This window comes from Lynx canadensis, chromosome A1 (genome assembly GCF_007474595.2).
Source record: "Lynx canadensis isolate LIC74 chromosome A1, mLynCan4.pri.v2, whole genome shotgun sequence".
Lineage (NCBI taxonomy): Eukaryota > Metazoa > Chordata > Mammalia > Carnivora > Felidae > Lynx > Lynx canadensis.
Genome location: NC_044303.2, coordinates 104,970,101 through 104,991,877, shown reverse-complemented (window position 1 = coordinate 104,991,877; position 21,777 = coordinate 104,970,101). Strand labels below are relative to the sequence as shown.

Below are 21,777 nucleotides of genomic sequence, written 5' to 3'. Positions count from 1 at the left end.
GAGCAAGCAAAATGCTACATAATTAGGTTCTCCTCAAGACATTACTTGGATTTAAACGCAAGACAAATGCATAGAGCTTTCACTGAAAAAAGAAAAAAGTCATCTAAAAATAAGGATAATGTGTCTTAGAGCCATATATTCTTTTCTTGATTACATTTACTAAAAGATTTCGTAAAATCTTATGGATCCCCTCCTCTCTTAAAAATCCCATTAACCAATGTCAACGGCCTCCATTTTTAACTCTGCAATTCTATTTCCCCCACAGCACTGGCTATGAGACTACTAGCAAGATGTATGATTCGCCGCAAGGTTTGGCTGATGTTGACTTCTGGTAATTGAGGTAAGGCCAATGCCAAAATTGCTGAATCAAATATTTACAGGTCAATGGATTTCTGGAACACCATTTGCAAGATTTAAGGCAGGATCAAGAAACGTATCCTGACGACGATGCCAATGAGGCATTGAAATCATTACTGAGAAGGAAAGGCCAAAGCCCCATCTGTTAGGCTCGTCCTGGAGGTTGGAACGAATAAAGCTCTTCAGGCAGTGCTATCAAGGACAGCTCCACAAGGGACAGAGACCTATTACAGTCTCCTCCCCACTCCACTGCAACAGAACAGCGCCACGAACTGAGGTGTGGGACAGAGATAATAATTCTGCACACAGTACCTGAGAAGGGAAGGCAGACCTTTCCACGTAATGAGACACTTACTTCTCTGACACGTGGTGCCTCGGAACCCTGGCGCGCACTCACAGATGCCATCATCTGGGGAGCACGAAGCCCCATTTTTGCAGTAGCAGGGCAGAGAGCAGTTGGGGCCCCAGCGTCCCTCAGCACACACGCTGTCACAGTGGACACCTGAAACAATGCACACGGGCAAGGCTAAGAGGCAGTGGGGGCTGGTGCCTCTGGGACACAAAGTCCCAGACGAGGAGGAGGAGGAGGACGGTCATGGTATCCAAGCTGGGTTATCTCTGCAACGATGAGCGGGATGGCATAAGGTTTAAAATTCACTTATATACGTCAGTACATCATCATACACTGTGTCATCATGTATCGTATCATCATAGCATTAAAATAATCCCAGGGTGATTTTCTACCAAGTCATAAAAGAGCAGGAATAAAACACCTTTGTTATACTGATTTTTTTATTTTTTACATATACATAATTTATTGTCACGTTAGTGATGTTTCTTTTTTAGAAGGATGAAGCAAATGGGAAGCCCAAGGGCTCTGTCTATTAAAGGCAAAATTTATCAAAAATATTTTTATCAGTGAGCCCTCAGCAACTTCCTTCTTCCCCCATCCTTTATCTTTACAGAAAAACCAAGTGTAAAAAAGATAAAAAGAAGTAAAAAGTGGTTAAATTGTCTTACATAAAGAAAACTCTCCCCCTGGAGCACACACCATCTTAAAACATTTTGGCGATAGGGGCACCTGGGTGGCTCAGTCAGGTGAGCGTCCAACTTCGGCTCAGGTCACGATATCTTGGTTCATGGGTTCAAGCCCTGCACCAGGCTCTATGCTGACAGCTTGGAGCCTGCTTTGGACGTTGTGTCTCCCTCTCTCTCTGCCCCTCCCCAGCTCATGCTCTGTCTGTCTGTCTCTCTCTCAAAAATAAATAAGCATTAAAAAATTTAAAAAATAATGAAAATTAAAGAAAAAAACACTTTGATGCTACATTGTACAGGATGGAAAGATATACTAATCTGTGCCACTAAATTCCTCTTTAAGAATTGAATCTGGGGGCGCCTGGGTGGCGCAGTCGGTTAAGCGTCCGACTTCAGCCAGGTCACGATCTCACGGTCCGTGAGTTCGAGCCCCGCGTCAGGCTCTGGGCTGATGGCTCGGAGCCTGGAGCCTGTTTCCGATTCTGTGTCTCCTTCTCTCGCTGCCCCTCCCCCGTTCATGCTCTGTCTCTCTCTGTCCCAAAAATAAACGTTGAAAAAAAAAAAAAAAAAGAATTGAATCTGGCACTGGGCAGATAAAGGCAGAATATCACAACTGATCTTATTTGCAGCTGTTGTCCAAGTTATTGATTATTAGGATACTACTCTATGTAGGTGTTTAACTCTTACCCGGAAACAGAAATTCTAGAGTTGGTCATGAATGAACAAATGCCTAAGGAAAATGCAAGGGAAAAAGCAAAGTTGCAAAAATAAAAATAAAACCAGGTTTTACGTGAGGTAAAGAGAAGTCTCTTTGGGAAGTTTGTGTTTGAAATACAACAGGGGCCTCTTTCTTGTAAGTCAGAATTCTCCCCAACTCAAAGACACGCTCTTTGCATTGAGAAGCAGTGAGTTATAATTAGTGGTGAACTGGCAACTGCTGGCTTCAGACCAAGTGCAAACACAGTAAGAACAAGCACGCACACACTTAGGGATCCAGAATGCTGTCACCACCCAGCACCAAGGAAGCTGAGAAAGCCATGTTTTGTATTACAGTTTTTGCTTCGAAATTGATTAGGAGAAAAGTTACCGTGGCCCAAACCTTACAACAGAAGCAGCCCCAAACCATAATGTGAACGTTGCTAATTGGCACAGTCATTTCTGCTGAGCCATAACTCCACTTTTGACTGTTCCTGTTTCCTCCTTCTGAAAATCTCCCACATGGTAAAGGCTGTTAAGTAGGCATGAAAGCTCACAGACCTCATTGTGTCTAGCTTGAGCCAACAAAAGACTATTATTTTAGCTCGCGCTGCTGGCTGAAGTAGGGGATCAGACCTGTTAGGAGCTGACTGGGGTTCAAGGATTCCCTGTAGAATAAAATATGGAATTTTGGCCTCCTGTGATTTTTTTTTTTCTTGAGTTCACAAACATACGATCTTTTCTTTTTCTTTTCAAATCTCTTTTGAAAAGCTGAGGTGGAATCCCAAAATGCTATGCTCACCAAATGTGATTCAGCAGCTATAGAGTTGTATCTGGTGTTTGGGCTCACACCTACACGAGGCAGGGCATTTATTAAGGAGCAAACCACTTCAAAAAGAGGCTGCAAATGGAAAAATTTTGTTTTATGAACTTAAAGGAAGTACCAACAAGGGTAATCTTGTGAAGGGTCACAGGCTTCACTCTCTTTTCAAATTCAGGTTCTGAGCGCTGACCATGAGCTAGGGCCCTATTTAATGGCACCTAAGACGGGGACTCCTGCTTGACAGATATTCGGACAACTCTGGCCATCTTGGTTTGCAGCCATCCATGCAAATCCCAGTAAGGACTTTGGAGAAGTAGAAGTTGAAAATCACCCTGAAAATTAGTCCTCATTTCTGGCACATTGTTGTGGGGTGGGAGCTTGAGGAAAGGGGAAGGGGCGGGATTTAACGATTTATGGTGATATGGTTCATCAGCTACTTGCCAAATCTCTCCACCACATTAAATAAATGCAGCTAAATCAGAATGGAATACACTTGAGGTCAAAATTATCTGCTGCTTTTTTTGCATTATAGATTATCATAATTTATATGTGACTTAGCACATTCTCAATCAGAGCATGTTAAGAAAACTGACCCCAGCACAGATTGGTAAATCTGAATAAATTGATCCTTTATTTCATATCTGATTCCTCTTCCCTAATAGGTTTGTCCAGCTGGATAGCACAGCCATCTGTCATAATCAACTTTATCGAGGTAATTTTCATAGAGTAACAAGGCCCACGATATAGCAAAGAGATCCATTACAATGATACGCTTGTTTCACATGATTTACCCATGATTTCATTTCCAGAGAATCACGGGGAATTTTAGAGATCATCTATCAAATCTTCTGTCTCCAATCATAAAAGAATATTTCAGCAGAACCAAGCCTACTTTTAAATATCTTTTATTTCAGGATTGCAAATAAGTCTCCCCTTTGAAAGTAAGTTATAGTAATTCTATGACCAACTTCCTCTAAAAATTCAACCTCTTTTCTTTTTCTCTACCATCAGTAAAATGAGTCATCACTTTTCAGATATTAATGCCTAATCTATTTGTAGACAAACATAAAGTATGCCTCAGGGGGCAATTCTAGAAAAAAGCATGAAGCTGCATTTTTTCCCCTTGCTGTCCTATTTTCTCCTACTGATACTCCTCCCCCTCAGAGCTCTGTGCCCTCCTATTATCTTTCCTTTCATCTTATAGTCAGGAAAAGGTAAGGTAAATTGATTACTGTTGAGTTGTTACCTTCTCTAGGGAATACTAATATTTTAAGAGAATACACATGTGAGGAGCCTAAGAAATAAATCTCTAATTGTGAAATATCAGACACTGAGGCTCACAGAGGGGGTCCCTGGGTAAGTGTTTCTCTAGGCCACACTAGGTATACGGCTACTGATGTGACCTCCCTGTAAGACTAACCCTTCAGTAAAACTTTTTTCAGGATAGACAATTATAAGTTTGCTTTAACCTGTGTGTGTGTGTGTGTGTGTGTGTGTGTGTGATTCCTGAATTATTTCCATTCATCTCATCCCAATCTTTGCAAACTTGCTGGAGTCCTACAAGACATTTTTATGTTTCCTTTTTTATCAAAGACAGAAAAGAGAATTCAACTTAATGAATATTCAAGGAGTCCAGTGGCTATTGGCTTCCTGGTGATAGGTTCTCTAAGAAAGAACTTCAACTCTAGAATGATAATGGCCCCAGAATAGGCACACCTAACCCTGTCTTGGGATCTCAGTCAGAAAAGGAGAGAGCCTGGGAAGGTGGAGAAGGGCTCCAAGCTAATGGAATGGTGGGTGCAAGGCCCAGAAGCCCAAAGAAGCATATGGAAATGGAGGACAGCTGAAACTGGGGTGGGGAAGAACAGGAGAGGTGTTTGGGCAGCCAGGCAGTGGTCACATACCCAAAGCCAGAATGCCATGCTGTGAAGTGTGAGCTTCCCCCTTGGGGTTGACAGGGACCAAATGGACAATGAAGCAGGAGAAGCACATAACTGAATTTGTGGTTTGTAGGAGGGCAGAAGACAGTTTGAGGATGATGGGTCTGGGAGCAAGAAGACCTGTGTCAGGGGGCTGTTTGGGGTTATTCAGGTAAAGGAAAAAAAAGACAGACATGACAAGGTCTTAAACTAAGTCAAGGGCAGTTGGGATGCAGGTGGGGAGGGATAAATTCCTCAGAAATGCACGAGACAATGGAGGTGAAAGATCTGTACTTGCACTGGCTCCTCCCACCCCCATATTCTGCACAGGGAAATGAATGAAGTTTGGAGCTCCGTCAAAGAGAGATGGTGTTTCTGTTCACCACAGTGCCCAGCACACGGAGGGTGTTAAAGATTTGTTGAGTGAATCAAGAAGCACCGTCTCTCTTTCCAACTTGATATTCAGAACTATTTCCAACTGGATGGGAGCAACCATATAATTCTTTCTTTCCCTAAAGAAGTGATGAGAGGCCCATGCAGACCAGATAACCCAGCATATGTATATTTTATATGCCTCAAATGGTGACCTTTCCGATATAAGGGGGTAGAAATGTCTGCCTTGCTGATTTTTGAGAAGATATACCTTCATGAGCTCAGGTCTGTGTTTTTTAATGCTAGCCCAGATTACAAAGCAACCGAAGAATTAGGGAGGCATCTTGAACAAATTGTTTTGGAATGTTTACCGAAGAAGAGATAAAGGCTCTAATGGGAGTTACTTCAGAAAACAATGCCCTAATGCGTTTGAAAGAGGGGACAAAATGGGAAGGGGGTATCTTTAAATTTGCAAGGATCTCTGGTTCAGTGGAAGCATTTTTTCCTGATCAACGTTCTAACGCTGATAAGGCGATCTGTGAGGGACTGTTTTTGCCAGGACTGAGGACAAAGAGCTCTTTGATAGCCTTCCCAAGTTGCTAGGCAATGGCTGAATGATCGTGATAAACTTCAGCTAAGCAGCTCTAAAGAAATGTTCGTGCATTTCATGCCTGATGCATTATGCCAGCGGCCTCAATGAGAAACCAGCATTCACTAGGCATTTGTGATTGCATGAATGCGGTAAAATAAATCATCTCGGGTGTCATTACTTCTCCCTCTCAGAGATAGAACCCAAACTCCTCGTCTTGCTAATTGTTCGTATTCCTAATGCCCGTACTGCACCCTTTGGGGGCATTAGTGAACGAAGGACATGATTTTGATTCGATGTCTGGTTCCTGAGCAACAAGCTATTAAACATCTATTAGAAGGAAGAGAGGGATTTGTTACTAATAATTGGGCTTGATGAGTATAGAAGAGAAGAGCCAGAGTAAGCGTCATAATACTTTTGCTGCTTTTCTAATCCTCTCGCTAACAAAGCAGAGGCTTACTGTTGGCGTAGAGACGTTCTTCACTGGTGTAACCACCCGTGCCCACGCTGTGTCCGCCCTGAGAGGACGTGAATTTCTGCAGGCCAGGAGCTGGCCTCGCTTCACCCTCGTGCTCCCAGCATCCAGCACTGTGGCTGCACACAATTTGGAGGCACTCAACATGTGGTTGTTAAATCAAATCTTTCTATTTGGACACTACGAATTGTAAAGATGGATTAAAAAAGGATCTGCTTTACAGAGATGACCAAGTTGGAAAGGACATGCTGATAAATCATATAAATCATCGATGTGTGCATTTGTAGCTGCAAGACAAAAACACCAGAGGGCATGACCTGCCTCAGTCTGGACCTGGATAAAAGTAAACAGAACAGACTGCTAAGCAGATGGGGGGCCCTGGGAGCTCTGGCTTTTTCTGCAGCCATTCTTTTGGGAAGGCAAGCCCCTTCCTCCACTCTCACCTCAGGGACTCCACCTTTTGCTTTTACAGGACTCCCTCCCCCACAAAACTGCATAGAGAGACATAAATGCTGCATAAATGTTGTCCACTCTTCAATACCCTGCTTGATTGGATGCATGCATGTTAATTAAAGCTCACTTCCACTTGCACTTTGATGTCACTCCATGAAGAATTAGGTTCCCCCTTATTATAACAACTCAGGCATCACTAACACCACAGGAGAGATCACTTTGGCACAGATCAGTAGCTAAAGCAGTAGTTCACTTACTCACCTGGTGAAACTTGGAGAATTTGGGGAAACACACACATTTCCTCTTTGTAATGCCCCCTGCCTCCTGGCTGGGCTCCAATAAGCACCCCACCTCTCTCCCTATTCTCTGTGCCCCTCCTTACCCTCCTACATAGTTGCCAGTCCCTCTCTCTTTCCCAAGACTTCGAGAGGTTGATTTGGTGCCTTCATCTCTTTCCTCTTAGTTTAGCATTTAACTTTTTTTTTCTGCCATGAATGCATCCCTAAGCCTTTTGCCACTGGTTATGAGGATTCTGCCACAGAAATGCTCCCTGCAACCCCCACCTCTTCAATAGTGAGAGTAAACGTGCATGACAGAGGCCAGTCTACAGACGGGTAATTGTCACTGCATGAGCCACTGGTGCAACCTTTTTTAAGCAGGATTCACACCTAAGAGCCCAACATGGGGCTTGAACTCACAACCCTGAGATCAAGACCTGAGGTGAGATCAAGAGTCAGATGCATAACCGACTGGGCCACCCAAGTGCCGATGTATAACTTGTGAAATGACAAATGAGGCCACCAAGTAAGGTTGTGCAGGCTGTACACTACACAAGAGCCTCTGGCCACAGGGCTAAGTGAGGGCAGAAATCCACCTTGCCCTCCACCTGCCAAGCAGTACAACCTGAAAGATTTCTAAACCTTCTCCAAATTTGTGCAAAAGGTGCTTTATGGGCAGGCAATAGTTCTGCCCTCTTCATGCACCCCCCAGCTCATCATTCACCAGGTGTGAGGTGGGGACAGGGAATACACAAGTTAAAAAAGTTCCCAGGTGACAGTGATCTTAGCCAGAATTTGGAACCAGGCTGAGGACGGCATATGTTCCCCCACAGCCAGAATGAAATCTTGATTAGCTATAATACTCAGTGAAGAGGTGTTTTGGCTGACTGAAGTCAGAGCAAAAAGGAAGGAAAAAGTCAGCATGTGTCTACTGTTTTTGGAAAATACTTTATAAAGCATATTACTTTACTACTGTGGAAATACACAAACATACACAAACACAACTAATTACATTTCTTTGACATCTGGGACTTCAAAATAATCATTTGAAAAGCCAATCTCACTTTACAGCAGTGTGCGTGTGTGTGTGTGTGTGTGTGTGTGTGTGTGTGTGTAGAGGTGTGGGAGAAGGAGCCCAGGACACAGCCTATATTTTGGATAGTGTTTCATTTTCCCCCATTTTTTTTTTGCTACAATCTGCCTCTTTTGGTAAAGTAATCAATGGGCTAAAAAATCCATATATTAAGGTTTTAAATAACTACATATAGTAAAAGTCCTTTTTTTTATTTTTTTTAACGTTTTTTATTTATTTTTGAGACAGAGAGAGAGACAGAGCATGAACAGGGGAGGGGCAGAGAGAGAGGGAGACACAGAATTGGAAGCAGGCTCCAGGCTCTGAGCCATCATCCCAAAGCCCGACGTGGGGCTCGAACTCACAGACCGCGAGATCGTGACCTGAACTGAAGTCGGATGCTTAACCGACTGAGCCACCCAGGTGCCCCTGTCCTTGTCTTTTTTTAATGGTACATTTCTTTCGGAAGTAGTATTTGGGATGTTAGATGTACCTTTTGCTTTGAGTAATCTGTACGGCCGTACATTTTGAAAACTTGTTTTAGAACCAGGTAAAATGGAAATATCAATGATAGAAATAGAGTCTCAGTTCCTTTAAAAGAAAAAGCCAATCAAACATTAAAATGATGGTAAAGTCATGAGGAGTGGTGGATGAACTCAACCATGAAAAAGCAAGCTGATTCTCTTAGGTTGGCATATGATTTCCTCAATTTAGACGTGTCAATTTCTTCGTAAAAAGGGATAAAGCTCTCCCTTATCTCTGGCTTTAAACCCAGAGGACTGATGAGCAACTCCCCACAGCGTGCTCAGTGACCCAGCACTGTGGGTGACTCTGTGCCTTCTTACTGATTTGGTCAGGGGAAGAACCCAGTCCCCGTGTCAGCTGCATTGAAGCCCCACTATTAATCTACACATGGCTACCTTGTCCGGTGATACTTAACATCTCAGCTAAAGCAATCTCGGCAACAGGGAGAAGAGGAGTCTGAATCATTTACTTCCCTAGGTTCATGTTATTTATCTGGCCCTGCACCTGGTATCCAAATGAAAAGCAAGGCTTTCTCTATGTTGAGAAACATTCTTACGAGGCACTTACTCAAAAGCAAGTTTGTTGATAAAAATTTCTGGGTCTCCCAGGGCTGACAATGAAACGGTATTCTATGTAAATAACACAGAGTCTACTCTTCCTTCCTTTTGGGAAAATAAACAATTCTTTGTGCAATTGGAGGGTGCTTTCTGGAGCTCCAGTAGCCTTCTTTTCCTCTATCTACATTTGCTTATACCAAGTGTGTTCTGTGAATGTGGTGGATGACTTCTCTTTAAAAAAAAAAGTCTCAGAGCAATCTTAGATCCTCACAGATCAACAGCTTACACAGAAGACCCAGAGAAATGAGACACTGGGGCCATGAAGCAAAGAGACAGTGGGGCAACCAGTCACAGATGGACAGAGCATTACGAGATTATGCTGTGTGACAAAATTGCTGCATTCCCGCAGGAGCTCCATAGGTCTAAGGCCAGATGGGATAATTTGTCTTACCCCATGACCCAGACTGTGGAATGTAACAAACACATTTTCTGGCTGGCTTCAGGCCAAATCATATCTCCTGCTTTTTTCATGTAGACTAGAGTATGCCTTTCACAGTCTGGCTCTAAATCATCAAAGCAGGTAGATACTTGAGCAGTGACTCGTGTGTTCGAGAACACCTCACACTTCCTCTAAAGTCATAAAACAAAAGTGGATTTGGTGGAGCATGGTCCCAAACGGATGACAGGTCCTCTCTGTTAGAAAAGTTCTGAACTTGCCAGGGGGTTCAACTATTTAACCCATTGCTATTTAACTTCATTGTGGTCACAGAGAACTTGGTACCAGTCATTCGATTTGAGAACTTCAAGAACCCTAGGGAAGTCACAAAACCTGGTCTATTCCCTAGAGCAATGTAGTTGTAGCACTGAGTGACAGCCCCGTAGAAACATGGGGAGGTGGAATTTCACAATGTGAAGTCAGAATTATCTAAGCTTTTGCAAGCCAAGGAGAAACTAGAGGGTGAGGGAGTCCTTGTGTTTGTGGATAACTCCTATTGACAGAAAAAGTCCATGACCCCAGCCTTGGTCTCTTTCCCAAGGTAGCTCTCAGACACTAGAAATCAAGCACATGACAGCTCATCTCAGTTTACTCCTGTCAGAAGCCAAAGCAGCTCTCAACAAATTCCAAAGGACAGAGAGACACCGCTGAAGAGGTCACTGATGACATTTCCCGTTCAAGGATGTGAAGACGTGTATTGTCAGGTTGGTAATACTCCCCACATTGATCTATAAACTCAATCCTCATTAAATCCACAGTGTTTCTTCACAGGAATTGGCCTGTTGGCCCTCAAATTCATAGAGAAGTTCAAAGGACCCAGGATAGCCCAGGCAATCTTGAAAAAGAAGACAGAAGTTGGAGGACTCACACTTCCCACATTTTAAAACTTTCTACATTGGGGTGTCTGGGTGGCGCAGTCGGTTAAGCGTCCGACTTCAGCCAGGTCACGATCTCGCGGTCCGGGAGTTCGAGCCCCGCGTCAGGCTCTGGGCTGATGGCTCAGAGCCTGGGGCCTGTTTCCGATTCTGTGTCTCCCTCTCTCTCTGCCCCTCCCCCGTTCATGCTCTGTCTCTCTCTGTCCCAAAAATAAATAAACGTTGAAAAAAAAAATAAAATAAAACTTTCTACAGAATTATAATAATCCAAACAGCATGGTGCTGACATGAGGATAGACACACATATCAATGTAATAGAAGTGAGAGTCCAGACATAAATACTCTCACATTTATGGCCACTGCTTTTTGGCAAGGGTATCAAGATGGTGAGGGTGGGGCAGGGGAAGAATGATCTTCTCAACACATGATGCTGGACCAACTGGATATCAGCATGCAAAAGAACAAAGTTGGACCCTCACCTCACACCATATATAAAAACAAACTCAAAATGGATCAAAGACCTAAATGTAAAGCTAAAACTCTGAAATGCTTAGAAGAATACACAGGCACGAATCTTTGTGACCTTGGATTAGACAATGGTTTTTTAGACTTGACACCAAAAGCACGAGGAACAAAAGAAAAAAACACAGACAAGCTGAACTTCATCACAATAAAAACTTTTCTATGGAAACAGACAGCATGAAGAAAGTGAAAAAGTAACACACAGAATGGGTATATTTGCAAATCTGATAAGGAATATCTGAAAAGGAATATATAGATAGAATATGTAAAGAAATATTACAACTTGGGGTGCCTGGGTGGCTCAGTCAGTTGAGCATCTGACTTCCAGCTCAGGTCATGATCTTGCGGTTTGTGGGTTCGAGCCCTGCGTCAGGCTCTGTGTGACAGCTCAGAGCCTGGAGCCTGCTGCAGATTCTGCGTCTCCTTCTCTCTCTGCCCCTCCCCCAATCGTTCTCTCTCTCTCTCTCTGTCTCTCTCTCTCTCTCTGTCTCTCAAAAATGAATAAATGTTAAAAAAAAATTTTAAAGAAATATTATGACTCAACTATAAAAAGACAAATGACCCAATGAAAAAATGAGCAAAGTATGTGAATAGACATTTTTACAAAGAAAATATACAGATGGCCGAAATGAAATCCAAAGATGCTTAACATCATCACCTATTAGGGAAATGCAAATCAAAAATTCAATGAAATAACATTTCACACCACTAGGATGGCTTTAATCAAAAAGACAGATAATAAAAAGTTTTGGTGAGTATACAGGAACCTCACATAACTGGTGGGAATGTAAAACAGAGCAGCTGCTTTGAAAAACAGTGTAGCAATTCCTCAAAAAGTTAAACTTAGAGTTATCACACAACCCAGCAATTCCACCCCCGAATACATACCAACTATACACACATCCAGACAAAAACTTGTACTATGTTCATAACAGCATTATCCAAAATAGCCAGAAAGTGGAAACAACCCAAATGTCCATCACAGATGAATGTGCAAATAAAATGTGGTCTGCCCATACCATGGAATATTAGCCAGCACCCAAAAGGAATGAAAGAATGATATATGCTCCAAAACGAATGAACCTTGAAAACAAGCCAAGAGAAGGAAGCTAGTCACCAAAGACCACATATTCCATGAATCCATACAGTATCGGAAGAGGCAAATCTATGGAGACAGAAAGTAGATTAGTGGTTGCCTAGGGTATGGAGAAGGGAGATAAGGTTGCCTAGTGGTGAGTTGGGGGTAAATGGAAAATGACTTTTAGTGAGTATTAATGGGGTTTCTTTATGAATTGATGAAAATCTTCTAAAAATGATAGTGATGATGGTCGTACAATTCTTTGAACATATGAAAAGCCAATGAATTATACAATTTAAATAGGTGAATTCTATGGTATATCTTTCTGTCTCTGCCTCTCTCTCTCTCTCCATATACATATATATACATGTAAACACACACACACACACAAACACACACACGAAGAGGTTGTTGCTTATCAGCACTTATCACCAGGTCCTGTCATATAATTCTCAGAAGTCCTCATCCATGCTCAGAATTAATCTCCACCTAACTGCCTCTTCCCCAGCACTTTCTGGAAGAAGTTGTGCATGGCAGAGGGTACAGTAATTAAGAGAGCTGGAGATGCAGTGGAAAAGCAATGGTGCAAATCCTGTCTCTCACATTTACTGACCCTGCAGCCTTGATCAAGCCACTCAACTCGGTGCCTCAGTTTCTTTGTCTGTAAAAAAGACAGAAAAAGGGGCGCCTGGGTGGCGCAGTCGGTTAAGCGTCCGACTTCAGCCAGGTCACGATCTCGCGGTCCGTGAGTTCGAGCCCCGCGTCGGGCTCTGTGCTGACGGCTCAGAGCCTGGAGCCTGTTTCCGATTCTGTGTCTCCCTCTCTCTCTGCCCCTCCCCCGTTCATGCTCTGTCTCTCTCTGTCCCAAAAATAAATAAACGTTGAAAAAAAAAATTTAAAAAAAAAAAAAAGACAGAAAAATATTTTCTACCTCACAGAGCTGCTGCGAGCCTGCAGTAAGCATTCAAAAAACATTACTTATTATTTCTTCGTTCTTCCTTTTATGCATTTTTGCTAAAAGGTAAGACCACCCTGACTCCATAATTTCCTAAATGTCACATCTCTGGTATGGATGCAAAAGACTCTCCTCTGAAAGGTCCACGTTCTCAAAATATGAACCATCACTAAAGGGGGCACTGGCTTGTTACTACCAATTTCTCTTTTAGAGGACAAGTTAAGAAACCATGTTGGAAGGTACTGAAGAATCACCAATACGGAGATAGTTCTGCCCCACAAGTCTCCCTCTCTTCTCTAAATATAGATACAAATATATTTAGATACAAACACAACATATACAAACATACACACACACACACACACACACACACACACACACACACACACACGACTTCGAATGAGAATTCTGAAAAGAGAGTTTTGGTTCATCTAACTACCTCTGGTCCCTAGTTTCCCAGCACTTCACTCTCAAATGGCACATTAGCAATCAACATTTTATTTTACTTTCAGAAGAAATGCTCACAAATACACCCAGTTCATTCATCCCAATGTTCAATAATTTTCTTGGTGCACTCCCATTTGTAATTTTCCTAAATAAGCTTTTAAAATTCTGCTCAAACTTTAGGATTTTGTTTTCATTTTTGTGTTTTTTTTTTAATTTTTTAACGTTTATTTATTTTTGAGACAGAGAGAGACAGAGCACGAACAGGGGAGGGGCAGAGAGAGGGAGACACACAATCTGAAACAGGCTCCAGGCTCTGAGCTGTCAGCACAGAGCCCGACGCGGGGCTCGAACTCACGGACCGTGAGATCATGATCTGAGCCGAAGTCGGACGCTTAACCGACCAACCCACCCAGGCGCCCCTCATTTTTGTTTTTAAAAATAGGCTTGACTTGATGTAAGAAACAGAAAAGCAAGATCTCTCTTTGCTTGGGCATTTAGTTCCCTCTCCCGAGTCTGTTGATCACGAGCAAAAACGTCGTTCTTTTTCCAAGTCCACTGTTAGTTTGGTAAACTTCCTGTCTGGAACCATGAAGCCATATTAAAAAGGAGAAACTTCCGCCTTTTGGTCACAAAACTGACACTCAATCTTATTAGGAAATTTATGACTTAAGAATTATTATAAGAAAAAGGAAGTTTTAAAGCTTTCGTGTCTAGCAATGAATATTTTAATACTTGCATGTTAACCATATTAATATTAATACTTAACATTCTTGCCTCACCAAGGTGAACTTAGTTATATTCTTGTGGTTTATTTCAATCGTCCTTTCCTCAAAGTTCAAAAATACCACAGAAGCCTTGATAAACCCTTCACAGCAAAAACATTTTCCCCTCTTGCTGCCCTGAATTCTAACAGTTGGATCTTCAAATGAGATTCAAGAAAATTGCCCCTATATGTTTCCACAAGAAGTCATTTGGGGTGCCTGGGTGGCTCAATCGGTTAAGTGGCCGAGTTCAGCTTAGGTCATGATCTCGTGGTTTGGGAGTTTGAGCCCCGTGTCAGGCTCTCTGCTTTCAGCACAGAGCCTGGAGCCTTCTTCAGATTGTGTCTCCCTCTCTCTCTGCCCCTCCCAGGTTCACACTCTATCTCTCTTTCTCTCTCAAAAATAAAACAAAACAAAAAAAAAAAGAAATCATTCTCAGATTACAGATTAATTTGGTCTTCTTGGGTAAAACTGTGGCAGTTGACTGGAGACTTTACCCTTTTTCCTTCTCTGAAAAGCTGACCCGTGTGCATTTCTGGAAAGTAGCAAGGGAGAGCACCAGGTGTAACTGGCATGTTTCCCGATTCAAGTAGCGGTCCTCGGCTCACCTGACCATCCAGGGAGGCAGCGGCAGTGGCCCGTGGTGGAGTGGCAGCCGTCCGCATGGCTACAGTCACAGCGCTCTGCACAGTTCAGCCCATAAGTGCCGTCCTGCGTGGGAGACAGCAATGAGGTCATGGAAATCCACAGGGAGAGACGACAGGGACCTCACTCAGCGACTTCAGATCCAGGATCTCCTTTCCTAAACACCTCTCAGCAACATGCATTATAATCACCTCTTCCCGTGTCTTCTCAGCCCCCCAAATGGAGGAGGCAGTGTTTTAAAGTCACTCAAACTGTAGTTTTTGTCCAACAAAATCATGATCGGTCTTATGAATGATGAAACCAACTATGCCACTAGGCTGATGGGCACATATGCAAATACATGTAAACATGCTAATTAATTAACAGAATCTTTTTATCTTATCCTTTTTTTTTTTTTTTAATTTTTTTTTTCAACGTTTATTTATTTTTGGGACAGAGAGAGACAGAGCATGAACGGGGGAGGGGCAGAGAGAGAGGGAGACACAGAATCGGAAACAGGCTCCAGGCTCTGAGCCATCAGCCCAGAGCCCGACGCGGGGCTCGAACTCCCGGACCGCGAGATCGTGACCTGGCTGAAGTCGGACGCTTAACCGACTGCGCCACCCAGGCGCCCCTCTTTTTATCTTATCCTAAGCCACCACCCATAAAAATATTTTCTTTTGGGGCACCTGGGTGGCTCAGTCAGCTAAATGCCTGACTTTGGCTCAGGTCATGATCTCAAGGTTCGTGGGTTTGAGCCCCGCATTGGGCTCTGTGCTGACAGCTCAGAGCCTGGAGCCTGCTTTGGCTTCTACGTCTCCCTCTCTCTCTGCCCCTCTCCCACTCATGTTCTGTCTCTCTCTCAAAAATAAAAAAAAAAATTTTTTTAATTAAAAAAATTTTTTAAATTTTTTTCTTTTGCTCCTAGAGATTTTTATACAGTAGTTCAGTGTTCCCTATAAGGCATGCTACTTGATGGTGGAAAGGGAGGACACTGACTCACATAAAGAAGCTCTAAACTTAAAAGGAAATTGGGACTCCTGGGGGGCTTAGTCAGTTAGGCATCCAACTCTTGGTCATGATCTCTTGGTCATGACTCTTGGTCATGGAGGTCATGATCTCACAGTTCATGAGTTTGAGCCCCCCATCAGGTTCTACGCTGGCTCCACAGAGCCTGCTTGGGATTCACTCTCTCCCTCTCTCCATGCCTCCCTCTCTGCCCTTCCCCTGCTTGTATGTGCACACACACCCCCTCAAAATAAATAAATGAGCATTTAAAAATAAAGAAATAAAATTAAAAGAAAATCATAGTGCTAGTTGAATTAAGTTCATTTCCATAAACTGCCAAGGTGATACCAAGAACCGTAAGGAGAAGTGAAAATCTTCTGTTACTTTTCCTAATTAATGTCCTCTTCTCTGTGAAGAAGTCTAAACAACCCGTGTATTCTGATTCCATCTAATAGAAGGCTGGAGTACTTGTTGGCAAATATTCCTCCCTGTTCTATTCCCAGGCCTTATAGTTTTCACACGCGCATCAGTTTGGGTCCAACAGAGACAAAACTCTTTGTGGACGTGACCAGTTAGCCCATGGGAGGAAAATGGACAGCTTTGCCTATACAAGCCCCGCCCTTTCAGGCCAGATCCTGATAAACGGAGGAAGGATACCATAAACCTTCAGGGGGTTCACCATTACCAAGGGCGAGGAACCTGAGAACCAGCATAAAACAGGCTGTGGGTGTCTGAACGCATAATCATTTGTCTAGGGTTTACTAAAATAAAAATTAGGCCCCACTAATGTTTGCTGGGGCTCCACGGCATTTAGATTTGCCACCATATGGGCCACTTAAACCACCATCAGCTTCCACTGAATTTTCTAATGCATCTAATATATTAAAAAAAAAAAAAAAGGACAAGATTATGCCGGGGGCTTTGCTCTCTTTGTCTATAATCAGACTGGGAACAAAAGGTACTCTCAAGCCCATCTCAGAGCACCGATAATTTGTTCACTGGTGGATGAGAGGCAGCAAAGCTAACTTCACTTTGTCCTAGGGGGTTGGAGGGCAAGGAATAGCCCAGGGTGGGATGCTCTCTAGTTGGGAAATGGGTTGTACTTGATGAGGGGGGAGCCCAGGGGGAAAGCAGCTCCCAGCGCGAGGGGCCCACTTCAGGGGTGGGGCATGGTATCATCTCGCCATCTCTCCCGGAGGCAGAGAACACACATCACTGAGAAAATGCTTAATGGCTCAGGAGGAAAAAAAAATGAGGAAGAAAGAGTAATGAAAAAGAGGGCAAAGAAACGGGCCAAGGGCTTCAGAGGAAGAAAGAGAAATCGGCCTGTTACTGCGGAACGTGTGTCCTGTTCACAGCCTCTGCCTGCCTGCGGTAGACAGAGTGCGGGATTTCTAACTATGAGTACCTCTAAAGTAGGTCAAGGGAGCAGAGTCAGCATCGAACAAGGCAAATCTTTGGAGCTGTTAGTGACTCTGGACACACTTATGTTAGCAGACGGTTGTCTCTAAACCTTTCACCATCTTGAGGAGCATTTCTGTAACGCTGGTCACCACCCCCTTTCAATCCCCTGCCGCTTTCCACCCCAGAGGCGGGAGGATTTCCATGATAATGGAAACACAATATTGGGGGAGTTGACAGGTATACGCTGGGTGTTTGACAAATGCTGTTGACTGGCTGCCACAAAAAAATGGGTAGATGAGAATGGAGAAAACCAGAAAGGGCAGTGGGGGTGGGGGTGGGAACCAGGGCAGAGATGAAGGAAAAGGAGGGAGTGATTCTCGCAGAGCCACCTAACTGATTTCCACGTCTGCCCCTTTTCCAACCGTATGGCCCATGTGAGTTCAAAGACCTCAATTCTTCTAATAGTTTCATTGGGTTCACACTCGCACATGGGAAATCAGGAAAACTGCAACCACGAGCCAACACTCTGCAGGCCTCCGAGCTGGGGCGCTGGTTCAGTCGTACCTGGCAGGGAAGTTCACATTTTTCCCCGCGCCATCCAGGTGCACACGTGCACGTCCCGTCCAGGGTGTTGCAGGCCCCGCCGTTGAGGCACTGGCAGGTTAAGTTACAGCTGAAGCCCCACGTACCGCTGGGACAGCTGATGGAGCAGTCCACCCCGTGCCAGCCTGCCACGACAAGAACGCCAGAGCATGGAGCAAACACAAGCAGCAGGGAGTGTGGACGAGCCTCTGCAAGCCACGTTTCCCTTTAGACATGTTGGAGGTGCACAGCAGGGTCCCCAGCACAGAGAGCCATGGCCCTGCCATGTACAGCCTCCTTTGGCAATGACCGTGGTACCCAGAATCCACCTTTGCTGTATGATGGGTCAAGGATGCCAACACCAAGAAGCGCCATGGGGCTACTGGGAGAAGATACGGAGTGGGGGAGCCTGTAAAGTGCAGTGATGCATAATGCACAATGCTGAGTGTTTTTCCAGTTGAGAAAGCGAAATATTTACATGGGAGGGTAAAGGAAGGTTAGCGTTTGAAAGAGCAACCTCATCTTTAAAGCAAACGCCAGTAACCAATGAACAGTGAACATCCAGGACCCTGGCTGTTGCAGCAACTACAGTTAGACACGGTTTGGCCCTCGCATAACATTGGAGCTTGGCTGCATTTCTTGTTGTGACTCTGGGCCCGTCAATTTAGGGGTGTGGATACATGTCTACTTGCTTATTTTTACCCAAAGCACAGAGACTCCCAGACTTCTGGAGCTGGCGGCAACCTCAGAGATATTATGTGAACCCCTTCTCTTGGCCCAGAGAATTAAGAGAGCCCACCCTGGACAAGGGGCTGGCTCAGTTCAGAGGCTGAATGTTGGCACAGCTGAAGCCAGAACCCGAGTCAAGGTTTCTCCCCCATGACTTTCAGAGGTACCAGGATAAGGATCAGCTAAAAGACTCATTCACCCACTTACCTGCCTTGCAAGCGCAAGACCCGTCCACAGGTGAGCAGACAGCATCATTTTTACAACCACAGGGAGAGGAACAGTTGATCCCATAGGTTCCCAGCGGGCATGGGATAGAGCAGTCAATTCCCTAGACAGGCACGGATAGGAAAATGCAATTATACTGAATGAAATATGGCCAACACAAATAAACAAAAATACCTCTTGACAATGCTAATTATAATCCCTCTCTAATTTTACCACTTGTATTTTTTAAAATTGCTAAATGCCACCAGTATGCAAATTTTAAAGCTTCAAGGGCAATGCCAGCTTGCCTGTTTAGGATACAGTTATTAAATAGGGGCTGTTATTAAATAGAAAAAAGCCTGCTGCCTTCATTAGCTTCCCTTCCTAGCAAATACAAACCCCTTTGTCCTGGCTCAGACGGGCAGATATAGCACAATAAACTACAAATTACAGTCAATAAATAAATACGCATAAATATAAATTATACACTAAATGGCATAGTGCCCTACACTTCTTTGTATAACGTGCAATATGATTAGCGGGTGAAGCAAAGCATCAGAACATACCCTCCGCCTACAGCATGATTCAATTTATTATATGACAATAAGCCTGAAACACAGAAGTGGGCTATCAAGGATGACCAGAGGTCATCTCCTCTCAAAACAGAAGAGACTTAACGCAAGGCTAATTCAGGGCTCCAGCAAAGAATACTGACATAGGTTAGAAAACCTGTAAAGATCCTCTCAACTCTGAGGCTTTATCACTTGCTCACTCCACATTATATGCTCTAGAATAATCACCAATGTCTTCATTGGTTAATACTGTCCTCTTTCAAATGGGAGAAAATACGCAAGGCCATTTTCCTTTAAAACAAAGATTCCTAACGCATAGCTAAGAAATCCTAGAAACTAGGCAAAATTCTGCTCTATTAGCACACAGGCATATGTGCAAGGTCTAGACTCTCAAAGGCACTGAAAAACTTACAAAGTGCCAACCATCACATGCAAATACACAATAAATACTAACTCGATACATTCTGTGCCTTCAAATTGCACGAGGTTAAGACAAAAGCCATTAATAATAGTATATACTCTACTTGGAAAAGTCATTTCTTTGTTGCCTATCTAACGTAGTAAAAGAATAGTGTAAGGAAACAAATAATTATGTAAGAAATAATTAAAATACAGCCTATTCCATGACATATATTAAGGAAATCATTAATATCAATGCAACATTTATAGCTTTACCTGCTCTCCCATCACTATTCTAAGGGAATGACTTATGTTTCTTATCAGTACTTCTCTCTTTACTCTTTCTTGCTAATGATGTGACCGATTTTAGCACCTTTGTTTGTACGTCAGAAAAGGTCACATACGGTATATGGTATCAGTATGCTTCACGTCGTACCCCTCGGCTCCTCCCTCCAGAGCCACTCACTTTGAATCCCGGGGCACAGGTGCACTTTCCAGTCACACTGTCACAGTCAGCCCCATTTTGGCAGCTGCAGATCTGTTGGCAAGCTTCCCCGAAGAATCCAGGGGAACATGTTTCATTACAGTAGAGTCCCGACCAGCCCGGCTTGCAGGCACACTCTCCAGACATGGGGTGACAGCTGAGAGACACGGATGAAAGGAGAAAGTCACTCCCGGGTAAACATGACACCCAAGGCCCATGCAAATGTCGCCTTAGCCATGAGCAATTCAGGGGTGGGTGATTCCATGCACAGTAATTTAAATTTCATTCCCAGGCTTGCTATGATTGAATTAATTGGCTGAAACCCAATTGGTACCGCAGAAATGTTGCGTGAAATCGGCATCACGCTCTAACAGGAAGACGATCACAACCACATCCTTTTGTCTGGAACTCACTGTGATTTTCATAAACTGAAAGCGCTAATTCGGCGAGAGGTCAACTAGATGAGAAGGCTTCAAGAATCACTCCGTCCAATGAACAATACCAAATCAGTGAGGCAGGGTGATGGCCGAGGGACTCCAAAAGCAGTGACCTGGTCGGCCTGTTTCCTCTCTCGTTTCCCTGTACCTGGTGGTGGCGCAGCTGTCCCTACCTGAAGCAGCAGCTGCTTTGACAGGCCAGGCGGCCAGCTGTCACTCCAGAGCAAATGGACACATCAGCTGCGCCGAGAGGCAGGCGTTGGTGAGGCTGACACAATAGGGCGCTCTGTGGCATGCAAAACACATGTGCTTCTCACCACAGGAGAATCTCAACCATCAAACAGGCTCCACTCACAATTGAAACACTGTTTGTTAAAGATGGTCTTCCTCCCCCCGGTGGAGATAAATCCCCTCCCATTAATGAGAGCCAACAACAGAACCCACTGTCTCATCCAGACATTTGGTAAGTGACTCTCATCTGAAGACAACCCATAGATTTTCCACTCTTAGAAAGAATGATCTGCTGGGAGAGGGGAAGGCTGAGATATAACCCCAGCTCTCCCACCACCTGGGCACCTTAGTGAAAGCACACAACCTCTCTGGCCTGACGTCCCAGTCTGTCCAGCGAGGGCCTCCACCGCACCCCTGTGGGTGGGATGCTTGCTCTTCTGCTGCAACTAAGTGTCCACAAGCAAAGGCCTAGGCATCTGTCAGAATCATGACTCAGGGAACACGCTACAAAGAAATACCCAAGGACCACTCTACATTGAACACGGGTTCTTGGGTATAGAAGGTTTGGACTTAAAAGGCAAAGGTTAGTTGGGCATCTGGGCGGCTCAGTTGGTTAAGCGTCCGACTTCGGCTCAGGTCATGATCTCACATTTTGTTGAGCTCGAGCCCCGCATTGGGCTCTGTGCTGACAGCTCAGAGCCTGGAGCCTGCTTCAGATTCTGTGCTTCCCTCTCTCTCTGACCCTCCCCTGCTCATGCTCTGTCTCTCTCAAAATAAATAAACATTAAAAAAAATTTTTTTTTTAAAAGAAAGGTTTG

The 21,777-nt window shown here is 44.0% G+C and overlaps 1 protein-coding gene across 1 annotated transcript in view; it reads right to left on the bottom strand.

The window, feature by feature from the left end:
* The window catches only part of MEGF10 (multiple EGF like domains 10), a 134,904-nt gene that overhangs the window by 26,884 nt on the left and 86,243 nt on the right, over positions 1 to 21,777 (bottom strand). Inside the window, exons 9-13 of the mRNA XM_032592755.1 lie at positions 20,274 to 20,448; positions 18,840 to 18,960; positions 17,886 to 18,049; positions 14,894 to 14,996; positions 713 to 859 (exon numbers count right to left, since the gene is read on the bottom strand). Coding sequence (XP_032448646.1) covers positions 713 to 859; positions 14,894 to 14,996; positions 17,886 to 18,049; positions 18,840 to 18,960; positions 20,274 to 20,448 — 710 coding nt within the window. The remainder of the gene's footprint in view (positions 1 to 712; positions 860 to 14,893; positions 14,997 to 17,885; positions 18,050 to 18,839; positions 18,961 to 20,273; positions 20,449 to 21,777) is intronic.